The following is a 19,036-nucleotide window of genomic DNA, read 5'->3' as shown; positions in this document are numbered from 1 at the left end:
CACTTCATCTACAAGCCATCATGATTAACATGTCTACTATATTTATGTAAATGACCCGTAAAAATGCAATAATGATGAAGTAAAGATGCTACAGACCTGTACTGTATTGACGAAGCCGCTGACGACATGGAGTGCAGCCTATGCAGGTGCTGACACCTGCCGGCATTCCATAACATGGCATATTATTAGGTCTCGATCCAGATATCCGAATTTCGAAAAGCTCCAATTTATATATTACACACTAAATATCTGCGTATATAAAGAATGGCATTTTAATGTTACCATCAAGGAATACAATGGACAACGCCCGAAACCAGAACAACAGCTGAGCGATGTAAACATACACTCAGCTGATCGCAATATAAAGGTCAGCTGAAGCGTATTTTGTGCTGAACAGTAATACACACATGCCTCACCTTCAGGAAGAGTTAGAGGCATGAACATAATTTCACAGGGATTATGAAGGTCTCTTGCATGCGTTGACAGTATTTCTGGTACGTTGAGATAAAATGATGATGTGTCAAGTAAGGGGAGGGGTATTATTTCGTAATTACACTCAGCCAACGGTGACAAATTAATGTACACCATTTAATTTATGCAGTTTGAAGAGTTTTCTCTTCAATATACATAAGTGGCAATGCACTCTATAGTACTTTGTAAATAAGAAGTGGTGGTTGACCAGCACCCCTAGGTCTGTGCGTTATCGCATCATCGTTCATATTAGATTGTTAGATTAGTTCATTTCATAATGTTAACATAACTTGGAATAAGAGACTGAGATAGGAGCTGGGGAACCTTCCCCCAACTTCCTTTAAGTACAATATTTAAAAAAAAAAAAAAAAAAAAAAAAAAACAGTTTACAGTTTTCTGCATTTTTCTTTACCAAAGCTCCTCATGGGATTCTTCAAGTATTTTCTGAGTGTTTTCAAGTTCTAATGTTTTATATTTCTTTTAAAAGTGATGTAAAGTGTTTAAAATCGATGTTTACAGTCCCCAGTGATGCTGAAGACAGACCGACACACCAAGGATGCCCTTGTAGAATGCCATTTTTGCATGATATTACCCTCAGACCTAGCCAAAGCTTTCTTAATCCCACCAGTTTTATCCTGACAACAACTTGGCCTAACCCAACCTCTTTAATGCAGATCAGACCAGACATCCTTACCTAACCACACCTATCCCATATATAATCATATTTTACTTGTTTAGTGATGAATCCTCTATACTTGAAAACACGACTCTACACTTTTACAAAGCCACTGAATCAGTTCAAAGGTAGTTTTTTTTTTTTTTTTAAAGAGATGGTCTTATTTCTCCTTGATGATTACCAAGACATTTTTGATGGATGCTTATAGAAAAGAAAGTGCTTATGCAGTGGATTCTTGTAGAAGGGCAAGTGCGTAAAATTACTTAAGTTCAGTAATGGACCAATTGATTTCAGTGTCTGTTAGTTGAGTGTAATTTTGTAAATTTCCCAGGGGAGATTGGTTCAGTGAGGAGGTTTTTATCAGACCCTGTAAGATCCATCTGTTCAACATGACGTTTGTTATTTCTCCTGTAACATAAATGTTTTGTATCATGTGCTGGCAGTAATGATATTTAGCTTATATTTTCAGATTTATTTACCATCAACTTACTTGCAAGTAATGGTAGGGCACAAGAGTAGTGGCAGGCCTACATATTGGTACTACAGTACAGTACAGTAGTTAAATTGTCTCACATATCAGATGGTATTGTTTTACTTGTCTATTCTCAATGATATTTATAATGTTTTTGTGTAGGCCTAGGTAGTATTCACCAGTACACAGTGATACTTTGTGTGTAATAAAGTGTAAAAGTTGAATCATGTAAAGCTTTTCATGAAACTGGTAATAGTGGCTAAGAGTAACAGCTGAATATGTACAGTATGATAATAGACGAAATGTAGGAGAGCTCCCAGTAACATCTATCAATCTATCGCCAGACACCATAATCCCTTAAGGGGTGGCCATTTGACTTTGAGTTATTTGTTTTAAGGGGAGGGGCACTAACCCTCCACCAACCCACTTGTTCACACGTAGGGAGCACGTATGGTTTGGTTATATGGTTACCACCCAGCGTTGTAAATGGTTTCTTGGCTTACAGGAAACCATTTGGCTTGTCACTCAATGTAAAGCCACCTGTAAAGGAAAGAAAAGCAATAAGAAGTGAAAGGAAAGATGCGAGAAATAGGAAGAGAGGAGGGGAGGCACAGAAAAAGAATGATAAAGGCTAAGAAAGAAGTAGGCAGCACTACATCAAGTGAGTGCTGCCTACTTCTTTACAAATGATGAAAATTTCATCACAGTACATAATTTTCCTACTTGTGTAACTCATTTCCACAGAAGTAAAAAATATGATACTTAGGGTAATAAGGTTGGCTGTCATGTCCCCAGTACACTAAAATGCATTAGCATCTTAGTGTACTGGGTATAAGAGATCAGTTTGAATCCGGAGCCCATTTGTCCTCGAATTGTTCTGTTTAGGTTAAAGTAGGTCTAGGTTAGGTTAAGGGGTATATATCCAGTTTCTATCCCCCAAAAAAAGAATTAGAAGGAGCCCTAACAGATGGATGTGTAGTGCATCCTTGAATGTGAGGCCTGGGGGGCAAGGATTGCAGTTGAAGAATTGAGAAGAAGAATGGGACTGGAGTGTATTGGTGATGAGGAGGGGTAGATTTAAATGGTTTGGGCATGTTGAGAGGATGGAGGATGACAGTTGAATGTGGAAGGTGAGAAATGCAGGCTAAACGTTAGGGGTAGGGTTGTGAAAGTCAGACCAAGACCTGGAGGTCATAGAGTGTGACCTCAAGGGTAAGGGACTGAATAGGGAGGCTGTTAGAGATTGAGCGGTGTGGGGAGCTGCCGTTAGGTGACCAAGACCGATGCATGCAAGCATGTTGGAACCTTTATAAATGATGCGATACAGTATGAAATTAGAGGGAGCCCTCTCTGATTTTTCCATCACAAATGCTCATACTATGTAATGAATTAAAAAGAGAAAAAGGATTCTGCAGCCATTAATACTATCTGCTATTGCATATACAGTAAAATTAGGTCAGGTTAAGTTATATACTGTAAATGTAGATGTGATTATAACCTCAGCTAGGAAGTGAAAAGTTCCCTTGCCCTCCATGTTTACTAAGTACTGTACTAAACAAAGTATTTGCAATGGAAAAGTCATGAAAAAAAAATCGGATTCAGCCTGAATGTGTCAAAAAACACATTTAAATTTCTTTTGCACATACTTAAGCTGAGCTTAAAAGTTACCAGTACCATTTAAGCTAGGTTCCTATTGGTGAAACAGTTGGTGGTGGATTGACCTTGGGGCTGAACTGACCTGAAAACCCAATAGCTATTGCAGGTGGCCATTTGCTGTGGTCCATGTGTAACACTGATGAGGTTTTGTAATGGATGGCTTCAAAATTATTGTGCATTTCTGAAACTTCAAAGTTATCACGATGGTAATAATTAGGCTTTAATCTGTTGAGAAAAAAAAAATACTATTATAAATCATATGCATGGGAGCTCACCAACATTTTCACCAATTTAGTATTTTCTCTGTCATACTTAGTATTAAATTTTGTTTTTCAGGTAGCTTCTGCCTGTACCTTCTAGTCAAAATCTCAGTGAATGGCAAGTTTAAGTCAGAACAGAAATCAAGCTTTTTGTCTCACTTTGGCTCTTGTCATCATACTTGCAGCCTTTAAAATATTAGTATCCTCATATCTGCTGCCTTTCATGTCCCTCACCCCTGTTGCAAGAATGGCTAAGTGCGACTGCTTCCTCTATTTTGCCTATGGCTCGAACCTCCTGAAAGAACGGATACACATCAACAACCCATCAGCCACCATGCTCAGTGTTGGAAAGCTTAAGGTATGAGGCAGTTACCGCTGTTTATGTTTCATTTATTTATGTATTTATTTATATATTCTTACTCCAGGAACATTTATTAACTTAGTGTGGATGGTCACAGAGAATTATACTCACCTTATAAACAGATGTCCTTAGGATTACAAAATGATGTCCTTGTTTGAAGGAATTCAAAGCCAAGAATCTGAGAGTTTCATGCAAAGGCAGGTAAAACACAGTACAGCACTGTACAGTACAGTGTGATGTCTTAGACTACAGTGCATTACCTTTGTTGTTTTACCATATATCTTAAACCTTGTCAGTACCTTGGGGGATGATTTACCCATTTTACTTTGTCTACCATAATGCCAAACCATAGTACTTGTCACTTAAAAAACTCATGAGATCGTGTTATATTAGTGCCAGTGTGCAGTGATGTCCCTCTCCAGCAGCAGATACTGTGCAGATTGCCAACAGAGAGGGAGAGAATATTAGCCTGCAGTATCTCAGTTGGAAGCTAATTAACAGTTCTACCTTACTATACATTTTCATCATTCATTCATTCATTGCCAGACGCCATGTATCCCAGACGGGGTGGCCAAGGGCTTAGAGTTAATTGTTTTACAGGGAGGGGCACTAATCCTCCACCAACCCCACTTGACACGTAGGGATGCCAACAGCATCAGGTGTTCCCAGGCGGTCACCCATCCAAGTACTAACCAGACCCAACGTTGCTTAACTTCGCTGATCAGACGGGAAGCGGTGTACTCAACGTGGTATACATTTTAACTGAGCTTTATTCACAGGATTACCGACTGGACTTCAACCACTTCAGCCAACGATGGCAGGGTGCAGCGGCAACTATTGTTGAGGCACCAGGGGAACATGTTTATGGCATCCTCTGGGAGGTCAACAATGAAGACTTAACCAACCTTGACAAGTGAGAGCCATAAGATTTCAGTATAGGTCTGGTTGCAGTTCATCCCAGCTGGTTCTAAAAATGGCTTCTAGGTAAGAGTGAACCCATCAGAGTAAATTAATATGCATAAACAATATTACATGCATACATTTTGATAGGCAGTGCACCAGGCATGCATGGGTTAACCATGTTCACCTGATGGCCACTGTTCAAGATGCTGGGTCTTCCACTGCATCCTTGTCCCTCCCTAACCCTGTGGAGCTTGCTTGCACACTCTTTCTCTCTCTCTCTCTCTCTCCCCCCCCTTCAAAAGGGCTTATGCTTCCATATTCAGATTTATACACACTAATTGGGGGACAAGGGCCTCCATCATAAGTTACTTTGTCATACAGCATATTTATCATATGATACCACAGTTTACAAGTATACAGCACCTAGTTTTTCATCATAACAGCAAGATTCTAGAATATTTTTTCAATGAATTGGTCCCTCTTGCTGGGTGACTACAGTGAGTGACAGGCGAAATTGCACTCTGTATCCCTGGAGACTGTTCCGTATGCTGGGTGGTAACCATATGCTGTAATCAAATGATGCCTTGTAGTTTAGTAGGTTAACCCCTACACCGCGGGCATGTTTACCGATGTTTTGCGTGTGCCGCGGGGTTATTCGGGCTCCGACAGACTCTCAAAAAATATTTGCCAAAAATCAGTTATTAGTCCTAGAATATTAAAATTATATATGCTTATGGCACATACCTTCAGCTTTCTCCTGGAATGTTTGTTGAGCCTTCATCAGTAACCATAGGACTTGTGGAGACCTCTGAAGTTGGGTAACGAAGTCTCCACTTTACCCTTCCCGACAACCCATAATATGATTACCACAGCCAGATATTAACACTATAAACACTACTCTATGATTTTCAAGTAGTTTGGGATCCATACTCCAAAAAAAAAACACTGTGAAAGCAATGAAAATTATGAGCGCGTCTGACTGCCGCACTTGCGCTAGTTCGCTCTTGGTACTCTGTCATTTATTATTCATAAAACCCCTCACACTTTATATTTCTATTACTATATAACACTTATATATATCTACAGTCTTTATCCATAAGTTTCCTTCAGTAGTATTAGTTTATTGTCACTGTAGGGATTCAATTTCTTTCAGTAAAATACGTAGCATTCACTTTCTCGTCCTGTATACTGGCATTGAGAGTGAATGTCACTTTCATCTTCACTCTCATAACTCATAGTATTCAGACATGCTATAGTGAAACTTTCACTTTCATTACTCCTAGGGTATATCCTCGTATTCTTATAATACTACTCATTTACATTTCTATTTACGTTCTCTATTTTATTTATGTTATTTACATTTCTATTTTATTTACACTGTGTTATGCACTGTCACTTGAAGTAACTTATAAAACTATTTTCCATTGTTCACGTATATTTACATTCATTACTTTCACTTGCTGTTTACACATTATTTACACGTCGGGCTATAGATAGATAGATAGATAGATTTACAATTCCACTTGCACTGTTTTACTCAATAGAAAGATCGTAGTCACTCTTTTATCAATTGTCAGCCCTTTACCTCTTTCCACACGAGGTTTAGTAGGGGGTAAAGGTCACAGGGCCCTTTGCATGGGGGTGAAAAAAGGCCCTGAAGTCAGCAAGAGGATGAGCCGTACCTCCTCTTCGGAAGATGAGAGAGAACTGATAAAGGAAGGCCGGCCCGGGTTGAGGCCTACTTAGGGGTTATTCAGTGCTACCAACGTAGCTCTTGAAACAGCTATGTATTTCACTGAAATGATTGGCAGGAAATCTAGACAATACATTATAAATTAGGTAGTTCCAGGTGAATGTAAATATCACTTAGGCTTCTCCCTTCCCTCCTTATATGTATATTTATTATGAAAATAGATTATATGGCATATTTCAAGGGGAAAAAAACAGCGAAAATTAGCGAACGAGTGCACGTGAGGTGTTGTCAGGTGATAATTAGCCAATTCCAGGTGTATGGCACTCTCACTTACCTTATTTCTTTCTTGTATATATTATTTGATATAAGAATAGGGCATAGGGCTTATTTCAATGGATGAAATCAGTGAAAAATTCCAGGGAAGATTTACTTAGTGTAGCACGGCCGGGCAGGCGAGAGGATAGTGTAATGGAGGGGGGGTAGGGAGGGGAGTCAAGAACGGGGAGAAATGGCTAAATTGTCAACAATGGATGGGAGTACAGATGAGATTAGGAGTGCTGACTAGTGTTGGACATCGGCAGTACTGATAGATGATACAAGCCCCCACTTGGAAGCCCTTTGAATTCAAAATAACACAGAATCACAAAAGCGACACCCCGCGGTATGATCCCTTGCTCCCAAGCGTCACGAAAGTGACGCCCCGCGGTTAAGGGGTTAAGGCACTCTCCGTGGATGGAGTCTGTATGCATTCCATCAGAGGAGTGACTGGGATTTCTTGCTCACATAATGCCACTCGGGCAAGTGATGCTGGTAACCGTTGCTTTAAATGTCAGAACGGAGTAGCCTAACCCTGGGGCCCTATCCTCTTGTTTATATGGGCAGAATGAGATTTAACTATGTTGTTGCTGTTGTTGTTTTATAAGTACAGTAAATATCATTGTCAGCTCATTTTAAAAAGCTGTAGTGCAACTGAAACTGATTCTATACTACCTCTTCACCTCGTGATGGTGAGAGACTCAGGACAGTAGCCTGTTGTTTAGGAAAAATGAAATGAGGCTTCTGCCTTCTGTCTTGGGTGTAGTATAGATTTTTGGACAGAGCTGTACAGTATACTGTATAAATACTGTACTGTACAGTATGTACTATATACATGTCAGCCTTGCTATATGATCCAATTACATTCATGGAAAACCAATCAGATTATGGTCGATCATATACGGCAGCGGTTCTCAGACTTTATAGTGTGTGACCCTATTTGGAATATTTCAAGTCTTCGCGACCCACATGGTAAAAAAGGAGAGAGAGAGAGGTATATAGCCTCTCGTAGTTATTATGAATATGCTAATAGGGTAATAAGGATACTGTAGTTACAATTTTAGTTATGTAAATAAAATACATTGAAAGCATTAGGCTTATTCTATGTCCCGCGACCCATTAAAATTCCTCTCGCGACCCACATTTGGGTCGCGACCCATAGTTTGAGAATCACTGATATACGGTATCAAATATGGGGATCGTAGTCATCGTATGTGTGAAAGTAGTGATCATATATTGAAAAATGATGCTTCATAGGGAATTGTAGTGATCATACAAGTGAAAACAGTGATCGTATGAGTGAACGGTTGCATAATAGTCGATCATATAGCAAGGCTGACCTCACTTTATGAAGGGAGAGGGTAGTGGAGGGTATTCTTAACTTCTCAAGTTTTAAAAGCCTCTCCTAAGCCAAAGAAAAATCATCTGGAGATTGCAAAAATATAATGAAAATGCATATCATCATATTCAAAGTGCTATTCAGCCATTTCCAAATGTTGATTACCCAACCCTCATTTGATCAAACCATTGTTTTCCATCAGTTTCCCTTTCACTCTCCAGACAGGAGGATATACTTCCAAATATTTTCTATAAAACCCAGATAATTAGAACACCATGGGGCTCAGGGAATTCTGACATACCTAGTATAAAAATTCTGACATAAATCGCTACCGTGTATTCCTTCAATTGTTTCATACCACATTCAAACAACAGTAAAATATAGCAGCCCATGTGCATGCACAGTTAACTATGATTTTGATCAAATAATATTTAATGCCAGTAAGGGGAAAGCATCTGGTCACTCATTTTAAATGTCAAGACTGAGTAATCTAGACCCAGGCACCTGTGTTCCTGATGGGGCAATACCAGTTGGGTAATGGATGAATGGAACACTGTACTTATCTGTACCTCAAGGGAAGATTGACACTTCTGTTAATAGCAGTAGGTGACAGTGGCATGGTAGGTGGCCTAGCAGGTATTTTATGTCAGAGTAGTCCAGTTGTATTTTATTAATTCCAAGCCTTGCTGACCTATTAAAAATTACAACTTAAGGAATGCTGATTTCTTGACGTTCTACTGTAGCATCTATTAGCATGTCCTCATCTAAGCTGTAGTTTTCACTGATCACCTTTCTTTATCCTTTCTAGATAGGAGTGAGTCCTTAAAGATATCTGTGACATTGTAGGAGGGGAGGTCCTTTTGCAGTTAATTTACTGTCTTCCAAATGTCAGTTATCTTGCTGTCTTCCAAGTCTTAGGTTACCATCACCTTCCCTACTGGTATCCAGACAGGAGGGAGTGCATAAAGGTATCTATCGTGCATTGGAGGTAGAGGTTGAGACAACAGACGGAGAGTTAATGCAAGCACGAACCTACCAGATGATACGCCCCTTGGAAGAGGACCGCCGACCATCTGCTGTTTACATGAATGTTATCATCAAAGGTGCCCGCCAGAATGGACTTCCAGAGGTAAACAGTCACTATCTACCCACAGTCATCATTAGAAGTCAGGGATATATTACATTACAGTACCAGTATATCATACAGTTTGATCAAGAAGGAAACATTTCTCAAAAGAGCAGACTAGTATGTGTTGCTGGCAGTATAGGGAGAATTGGTAATGAGAGATTGACAAAGAAAATATGCAGATCAAATTTGGAAGGAGCAAAAGGAAAGGAGAGGCCCTGAAGAGTGTGGCAGGATACAGTGAAAAAGATTTTGAGTTAAAGAGGTCTGAGCATCCAGAAGGGTCAGAGGTATGGATAGAACAGAGTAAATTGGAATGAAGCAGTTCTTGCAGGGATAGCTTATCAGTGATCTGTAACAAGCCGGATGTGAAGCTCCTGGTGTAAACTGTAAATCAATGGGGCCTGATTCTAGATGGTCTACAATTACTTTGTGTATACTGTATTACATATGACAGCTGAGAGATCTGATATAAGTGAATGAGGTTGCTTTTCCATTTTCCAGCACTACTCACAAGAGTGAGTAACAGCAAGCATGTTTATATATATAATGTAAATGAGTAAGGAGAGAGTGGATGAGGAATTTGGAAGGAATTGAGTGAAAAGTGGGGGGAATGTAAGAAAATGTTCTGGAAGGAGGTAGAGAGAGTTAAACAGGGCAATTAAGAAGTTAGTAGGGGAGTGAAAGATAAAAATGGTCAATGGATAGTGGAGAAGGGAGAAAAAGTGAGCAGATGGATAGAACACTCTAAGGAACTGTTAAACATAGAGAATGAAAGTAATGCCAGTATAAGTGGCCGGGGAATGGTTGAGAGAAGGAGGGAGGTGAGAAGGGAGGTAGAGATCAGTAGGATGGAAGTAGTGGAAGAAATGAAGAAAGTCAAAATGGGGAAAGCCACAGGAATTGATGAAGTATGTGGTGAAATGCTGAAGCATGGGGGAGAGAAAGTAGTAGACTGGATATGAAAAATGTGAAGATTGGCCTGGGAGGAAGGTAGAGACCCGGAGGATTGGAAGTTAGGTATAATTAGTCCCCTGTTCAAAGGAAAAGGAGAAAACGAGATGTGTGGTAATCCCAGGGCAGTGTCTTCTTAGCGTAACAGGAAAAGTATATGGTCGGATACTTAATGACAGAGTTAGGGAAATAACAGAGGAATTAGTTGGAGAATAGCAGGGACATTTTAGGAAGGGAAGAGGTTCTGTAGATCAGATATTCATTCTTAGATCTTTAGTGGAAAAGTTCATAGAGAAGGGAAAGAAGTTTTATGCAGCCTTCATGGATTTGGAGAGAGCATATGACAGAGTGGATAGACAAGGAATGTGGAAAATATTAAGAATATATGGAGTAAATGGGAAGTTGTTGAATGCTGTGAAGCATATGTATGGATAGTGAACTGAGTGAATTTTTCTATCTGAATGTTGGATTGAAACAGGGATGTGTCATGTCTCCATGGTTGTTCAGTCTGTATATGGTTGGGGTTATACAAGAGATACAAGCTAAGGCAGTGGATGTTGAGCGGCCCTAATGAGAGAGGGCAGCGTTTGGAAACTCCTGCACTGTTGCAGATGATACTTTATTGTTAAGTGAAGACAAAGGGGAACTGCAGTGCTTGGTGCATGAGTTTGAAAGGTGTGGGTAAGAAATGGAATCTAAAGGTGAATGTATGGAAGAGTAAAGTTATGGTTTTCGACAGAAATTAAGTCACATAATGCACAGTGTGGTTGGAGGATGAGGAAATGGAAAATGTGAGTTCATTTAAGTACTTAGGTAGTGTGATGAATAAGGATGGAAGTTTGGAGGATAAAGTGCTTGAACGCATACGACAAGGATGAAAGGTTGCTGGTTCTTTGAAAGCAGTGATTAGAATTAGGGAAGTGAGCATGGAAGTAAAGTCGCTGCATGATAGTACAGGTATTGTGATACAAACTCTAACATTTGGAAGTGACGCTTGGACCTTGTTGGAAGGACACAAGTCAAGAGTGAGAGCAGTGGAAATGAGTTCTATGAGAGGAGCATGTGGAGTCACATGGAGAGACATACTGACAAATGAGGAGGTGAAGGAGCTTTGTGGTGTGGATGTTGATGTGATGGAAAGAGTTAGGAGAAATACATTGAGGTGGTTTGGCCATGTGGACAGGATGGAGAGAGAGAGAGACTAATGAGGAGAGTGTGAGTGAGTGAGGTGGTGAGAGGGAGATGGAGGAGGGAGGCCGAAGATGAGATGGAGGGATGGAGTGGAGAGGCATATGAGAGAGGGGTGTGTGAGCTGGGGGAGGGCAGTTAAATGGCAGGGGACAGGGCAACATGAAGGTGATTGTTTGTGGCCACCCCTTACAGGATTGAGGCATCTGGCAATATGTGTGTGTGTGTGTGTGTGTGTGTGTGTGTGTGAGTGCGATGCAAGAAAAACAGCTAAATATTTCATAGCAGTTGCCGGAAGATTTTGGGAAAACAGAAATTTGAGATGAGATATGAAAGTCCTTGCTTGGACTTCGACTATGTACAGTCACCACTCAGAAGAATGACCACTGACTGTACTTGTGGCTAAATGTTCCCTGCCTAAGTGGTTTGTATGTATGAGAGAGAGAGAAAGTACGTCTTTCAGGGACTGTTTTTGATGTTTTGTTATATTACAGGAATATATCAGGTTCTTGGAGCAAATAGAACACAATGGATACTCAGGCAAAGTCAACCTTGGTCTCAATCTGGATCAGCAGCTGCCAGCCTAAACCAGAATGCCAGAACAACAACACAGTCTCCAGTGCAGCAGTTTCATAGATCTCATGTCAGCATATTCTCAAGTGTTTTACCTAGTTCTTTTAAGAGTTCATATGTTCCACATATTAGGTGTTTGACATGCAATCCTATATGAATTCACTGGTTTCTTTCCCCATGGAAGGTTCTTGAAATACCATCATTTATTTATTTTGTTATATCTCATATGAGGTGTTGAACTTGCCATCATCTGTGTTTTGTATTCAGTTTTATTTGTTATTTTGAGTATCATCCCTGATACGCTGTATTTTGGGACATAAAATTATTCGATATCAAATAAAGACTTCAGAGGCATCTCCCATCTAAAAGTCTCAGTATGCTAGTTCAGCCCAAACATGTGTTTTGCTGGAGAACACTACAGAATAAGTTTTAATGCATTAGGTCCGTTTGATGGGAACCTAACCAGTCGGTCAGTGAGTGAAATGGTCATAGTACGTCATAAAGTAGCTAGTGCTCATTTTTTGTGCACTTGATATACTTTTGTATATTCTTACTGTATTATTATTATTATTATTATTATTGTTATTATTATTATATGGTAATGGAACAGTTGTTAGCTACTTCAAAGGGTTCTTTTTTTTGGGGGGGGATTGTGCTGAAGGGTCATATTTTGCTTTGAAGTCATTTTTGTTTTGTTACTTTGAGGTGTACTTTTCTGCATTGTTACGTTGAAGTCTTTTGTTGTTGTTGTTACTTTGAAGGGTCATGTTGTCATGTATTGTAAAAGAAGAAGAGCACTAATGTACCAGTTTCAAACATTCTTTACACACTGTGCCATATTTGCATCATTTAGATTAACATACTAATGTACTGTTCTGTTCTTGTCCCACATTACAAAAATACTCTTCCTGTTCCAAGGCGTTATTCTTGGTGCAGGAAGAGTATTTATGAAGTTCATCAAGATTAGAAGCTGTACTCTTCGCTGTTATATATGGGACATTGTCATATGATGGCATAAATTTTGAAATGAGAGTTTGGTATTCTGCCTACAAGGGCAGTTAACCCTGATTTTCTCAGCCTTGATTTAAAGAGAGGTAGTTTTACTGATTAAAAAACTTTCATTGTGTTACTAATATTATTATGTTTCATAATGACACCATTTATTATTGCTACTTGATTTTGTTACTGGGCTGACAGTATCAAAATATTTATATCACTTGGACCCAGCTTTGTGGTTGTTTCCTTATCAATATCCTTCACTTTTTTTATGTGCATAAAGTTTGATTTGTATAGCCTCCATCCTTAATCTGTTTCCCTAGTGAAATAGAATCAAGTGCGATAATGTTTAGTGGTAAAGAGGAAGAAATAGTACAATACTCATGATTTAGTAGCAGTAATTTTAGGTTATAAAGTTAATTTGTTTGAGTTGCTGAAGAAAATGTTATGTGTCAAGAACAACCTCATTGTAATGAGACACAAGACACCTCATGCTTGTAGCTCAGAGCATTCCCTGCATTTCAGCAGGATATGTCAAAGTATCATCATGTACATGAATATGAAGAGTAAATCCAATACTGGTATGTGAAATTAGGGGTGAATAAGTGATTGTTAACTAGCTTTCATTTTATTTTTAATATCAGTAAAATAAACATGACATCACAAGAGTTGTACAGTACAGTGTTCTGCTTTGAAATCAGAGGTGTCAGAAGAGTTTCCTCACGGTGCCAGCCTGGGAAGAGAGCTTAGTTTTGGATAGTTTGAGGGGTCTTGCTAATTATGTTAATATATGGATATCCTGAGTCTTCTTTTACTGAAGTCTATAATTTCCATAGTCTGGTTATATAAATGCACTTAGGTTTTATCCCCACAAAAAAGCAGTAATGAACTGCATTTGCAGGATGATATTCAGTGCTGAAATGTACCTTTTGTTGTTGCATAGCACTGTGCTAGAGCTATAGCATTTTTTTTTTTTTTTTTTTTTTTTAAATCCAGCAAAACTGTTTTACCAGGCTAAACAAGTAATGTTCCAATGTTGCTAAATTCTGCGAGCATTTTCTTCCCTTAGTATTCTCATTTAACTCGCAGATACAGACCCCTTGCATTCTCATTCATTCATTCTTTATCAGCACTAGTCAGAGTGAGTTGTGGTGCATATGCATTGACTTAAACCCCAAATGGCTCTGTTGTTAAAACTGAGAAAGTGGAAGTGTAAGCAAACCCCTAATTTTTTGCAGTAATTTATTGAATACTCATTCATTCATTGCCAGATGCCATGTATCCCAACCGGGGTGGCCAAGGGCTTAGAGTTAATTGTTTTACAGGGAGGTGCACTAATCCTCCACCAACCCCACTTTGCTTCAAAAAATTTAAAAAAATCAGGGGCTTTTCCATTTTTTTTTTTTTCCCCACACGGATCTCATATGATGGCCCTCAGAGGTGTCTGGTGTATTGATCATACAATGCCACATAGATCACTTATCCGTAATCCACTGAGTCCAAAGATGTCTTTTTCAGTGCATTCTTTCTATCTGCTGAGTCGTATTTAGCATAGGATGGACTTTTTGAATGGAGAGGTAAAATTTGCCGTAATAAACCCCTTCAGTACAAGAGGTCCTTCGTAAACTGAATAAAATCATCAGGTAGTAGCAAGAATAAACTGAAATGGACATCACCTGGATTCAAGGGTTTTAAGTTGTCGGAACTGTGGTAGCTTAGCCTTAGGCCATCACAGCTCTCAAAAGGTAATATGGGACTGTCTGGTACATTCATATTTTCTGCTCACCTCTCTCCCTTCCTCTAAGTTGAAGCCAGGGTTTCATATTGGCCAAAACCAAACAAAGACTCATTGTCCTGTGTTAAAGCAAAAGTTCAGAGGTTTGCTAGACTTGCGAGGAATAGTTTGCAATATCAGTGTTACTCATGCAGCTCAGAAAACTTCAAATACCAACAACAGGCCACTTCATATGGTGTGATATCATGGTTATGACTTCCCAGCAGCCAGAGGTAGGGGTTGATAGCAAGCAGCAGCTGTGGCTTTTAACTGTTCATTTGTTACATACAATATCTTTTACTTTAAAAGCATCAATACTCCAGTGTCAGAATTTTAATGTACTCATACCAGTAATACTGCATTTATGCTACCAGTATGTACTCGCTGAATTGCAGGCATGGCTTTGGGGGTGGGGGGCATCTTGGGGCATACCCCTCCCCTATTTTCGTAAGACCATTGATTATTGTAAATTAACAGTGTTGTTTACCAGAGTATGTGCAATACAATAAATACATTTAAAAACTGTTATCAGAGAGGAATTTGGTAATAAATACTGAAGAATTTCTTATTGAGCCTGCATTAATTCAGATATAAAGTAATTTTGCTAAGAATCATACTCCCCTTCCCTTTCTAAGGTGCTAGATCTGGCCCTAAATATATTACTCATCACATAATCATGTGAAACAGGACTTGATTCAGATCTTAGACTAGGTAAATTACTATTACAGGGATTTCACTTTTTGAGCCTGCGTAACAAAAAAAAAACAAAATAGCCACTCATTTATATAATTTTTCACCCCCTCTGTATTGTGATGTCATTTATATATAACTCTTGCAGCCACTAAACAGTTGTATTCGGCTTAGGAGGGACTTCCTTGACTGGAGGAGTTAGATCTAGCATTTATTAATCCCTTCACTAATAGCAGGGGCGCACCCAGGAATTTTCTTAAGGGGGGGGGCCCGTAGCGAAGTGAGGTCAGGTAATCCGATAATTACTGGGAGGTCATATGCAGGTTTAGAGTCAGAGAGCTGCTGGCATATGTGTTACTCTTTGTTTGTACTTGCCAGTTTTTCATGTTTTGCTGTTATTGAAATAAATACAGTATATATAAATTTTTAAAGGACCCAGTGAGCTAAGGGGGGGGGCCCAGGCCCGGGGTCCCTCCCCCTGGGTGCGCCCCTGACTAATAGAAGTCATTCTTAAGTTGAAAGAAATCATCTGATAGCAGCAAGAATTTGATGGGAGAATATGTCATTGAACTGAAGGGGTTAAAATTTCACATATTTTGCAGTAGCACCGTCACTTAACCAATCCTCTTCCAGTGATGTGCCGTCCATATGCAGTGCTTAGGATTGGCATGTTTTGGACAAATTATATATTTTAACCACTTAACTCTGAATGACTTACTTCTTACTGTCTTTAGACAGTTTTATTCAACTCTGAGACTCCCTTGAAATAAAAGGGTTAAGGAAGGCTATATATTATCCCATCATTAAAAAAAAAAAAAATCTGATATTAGTATAATTATCCAGAGATAACAAAAATATGATAAAAAAAAAAGATGCCATCAGATTGAAGGGGGTCATGCTGTACAGTATCAAAATTGTAGAGGTTGTAATGCAATGATATAAAAAAAATTCCTTAAGCAAAGTGAGCCGCATGTATTGGAGGTATGTGTTATAATGATATGTGTTCGTAGGAGTTTCATGATGTTATGCCGTCTATTTTTTAATTTTTTTAAAGTATACTGTTTATTCTTTTGCAGTAGGTTGTTGCATTTACCAGCTTTTATTTCTTTAGTACAATGTTTATTTTTTCAAAAGGTTGTGCAGACCATCATTTATTAGTATTATTTTACAAGTTGCTCATAGTCCTTGCTGCTTGTGCTGCCACCTGATGATCTTTGTGAGATTCGACAAGACATATCCATTATATGCTGTTGTTTGATAAGGTGATACAGTATTTTAGCTGGTTAAGTTGCATTACGTTAGGTTAAATAATTAGGTTAAGATAGCTTAGTTAGCTAGGTATGTTAAGGTTTGGACACTTCTGAGCTGTTAGGTTTATTGGGGAAGATGGTGCCATATCATCAAAATTACTGTACCTGTTCATGGCAAACACCAAGATCAAAACTGAATAGATCACATCACAAACTATCAGGTAAACCTAGGTTTCATTTTAAAACCATTATTTGCAACTTGTGACAAGTTTCCCATGAGTTTTTTGTTTCAAAAGTTTAATGTTTATGAGGTTATTGTACTGATTGTCATATTCCATTTATTTTTGAAGAGTAATAATTTATTCATGAGGTTGGTGAGCTGATTATAATTTGTTTGTTTGTTACTAAGGTATAGCATTTACATTTTTCATATGGTTTTTGTGTTGACTGCTTTGTTTTTAAAGTATAATGTTAAATTTTTTCAAAAAATTTTTACATCGCATATCTTTTGTGTATTGTTTAAGTGTTACATTTTGTTGTTTTCATGTGTGTTTTGTTGACTCATTTGTTTGGTTATTTTTAAGGTGTAATGTATAATTACTCTAAGTTGGTTAGGCAAGGATACCAAAACACTTTGTCAAAACACATGTGAAGGTGGGCCTTTGTTAGTGACTGTACAATGTACTGTATTTTCTACAGGTACCTGATGAAGCTTGCAGGGCAAAATGTTAACACACTCACTTGTAAAAGGCCGACCTGTATGTGGTATTTTAATATAAGTTACATGAAACAGCATTTTGTAAATACTGTAATTTGGATGCATTGAGGATGAAAATCACAGTTCTTTGTTTAGGTGCAGCATGTGCTATACTGTTACATGTAGATAAAAATTTTAATCAGTTTCATTTGTAACTAGTATCAGAACTGAATTGCTTGGATACAGGGTATGAAGTTCAGTTTACAGATATATCTGATATGAGTGATACTGGATAAAACGGTAGGTAAGTTCTAGTTGCGGTTATTATAATTCCTGTATTTTAACAAGGCATGTTTTGGACGGAAAGTATGGCTATAGAATTTTTAAAATAATACTGTATATGTCTAACATCCAGTTCAGTAAAAACTGTATTGGCATTTTAGGAATGCTTACCAGGTAGGATTTAAAGCAGGGTCAAAAGTTTGCTTTTTGTTTCACTTCATATACGTAACAGTTATCAAAGTTTGTTCATCACTATCCCCCATGTTACATCATGTCAGAAGAGAGTCATCTGTGGGCAAAGAAACACACAATGCATCTCTTAATGTTAGCCATAAGAGGGGTGTGAGAGGTAGGAGTGTAATATTAAGAAAACTTTTGTCACAGTCCATGCTTGGTTGGCTTGTTAATTTTTCGTTTTATCATTTCGAGTATTTTAAACCTAGTTCAGTGCATTCACATTTACTTTCATTATCACCATCCACTGACTGAGGGTTTCTTCTGCAATTGATTTGTTTGCATATCAGTGAAAAGGATCCCCAGCATGGATCAAAATGCTGCTTTGGGGAGTTGAGTTCTCTAAGGATTCTATGGTACCAGTAACCCTTCCAATAATGATCAGGTTAATGGTTCTTGCACTTTCCAACATCACAGCCAAAGGTGACTGGAAGTGGAAAGACATGAATGAAAAGTTTTGTTGGTGAAGATCTTAATTTTATAAAAAGAGCAGTGATGGAAGCATGTTCATGTCTCCTTGTTTGGATGCAATCAGAATATTTATAAATTTCTGTGCATTACCAGGTAATAATGATAAATGTTCATGTCTCCTTGTATGGAATACAATCAGAGTATTTATAAATTTCTGTGCATTACCAGGTAATAATGATAAATGTGGTTTACTCCAGTCATTTCATAGTTACTTTTTGTTTGCAGACTGTACCCATTCTGTAATAGTGTATAATGATTTCTTGCATCATTAGTTTTTTTTTTTTTTTTTTATCCCATGCCTCTATTAGCACCTATTTTCTGACCTTTTACTGTTCAATATTTTACATTTTTGTTTCTCCAGTACAACAAATTAACAGTCACTTAATTGTGGTTAATGTTTATTTAGTATATGCAAAAGTATATTGACTACTTCCCTGCTGTACAAATGGAATTATCATTGCTTCACAAAATTTACAGATGCAATCATTGTTCAGTGGGAAGAGCAGCCCTGATTGATGGAAGAGCTATGCACAGTTTATAAATATTAATCACTGTTCATCTAAAAATTCCCTCCTCCCCCTTTTTTTTTTTAAATTATTATTCCAGTCGCTTGAGTTTTCTTCTGTGACTTTTTAGACTGGAGGGGTTGCCATCA

General features: G+C 38.3%; 1 protein-coding gene and 1 pseudogene across 1 annotated transcript in view; one reads left to right on the top strand and one right to left on the bottom strand.

Annotated features, from left to right (window-relative positions):
• Positions 1 to 12,001, top strand: part of LOC145414935 (gamma-glutamylcyclotransferase-like) — a 62,288-nt gene extending 50,287 nt beyond the window's left edge. Inside the window, exons 3-6 of the mRNA XM_080284349.1 lie at positions 3,721 to 3,893; positions 4,676 to 4,809; positions 9,095 to 9,275; positions 11,909 to 12,001. Of these exons, the coding sequence (XP_080140475.1) occupies positions 3,721 to 3,893; positions 4,676 to 4,809; positions 9,095 to 9,275; positions 11,909 to 12,001 (581 nt within the window). The remainder of the gene's footprint in view (positions 1 to 3,720; positions 3,894 to 4,675; positions 4,810 to 9,094; positions 9,276 to 11,908) is intronic.
• LOC145415183 (5S ribosomal RNA) lies at positions 4,541 to 4,659 on the bottom strand (annotated as a pseudogene).
• Positions 12,002 to 19,036: the final 7,035 nt, after the last annotated feature.

The sequence above is a fragment of the Coenobita brevimanus genome, chromosome 101 (genome assembly GCF_032717465.1).
Source record: "Coenobita brevimanus isolate Jiangsu-jjx chromosome 101, ASM3271746v2, whole genome shotgun sequence".
Taxonomy (NCBI): domain Eukaryota; kingdom Metazoa; phylum Arthropoda; class Malacostraca; order Decapoda; family Coenobitidae; genus Coenobita; species Coenobita brevimanus.
Note: the sequence above shows the minus strand (reverse complement) of the source record. Positions and strands in the feature narration are given on the sequence as shown.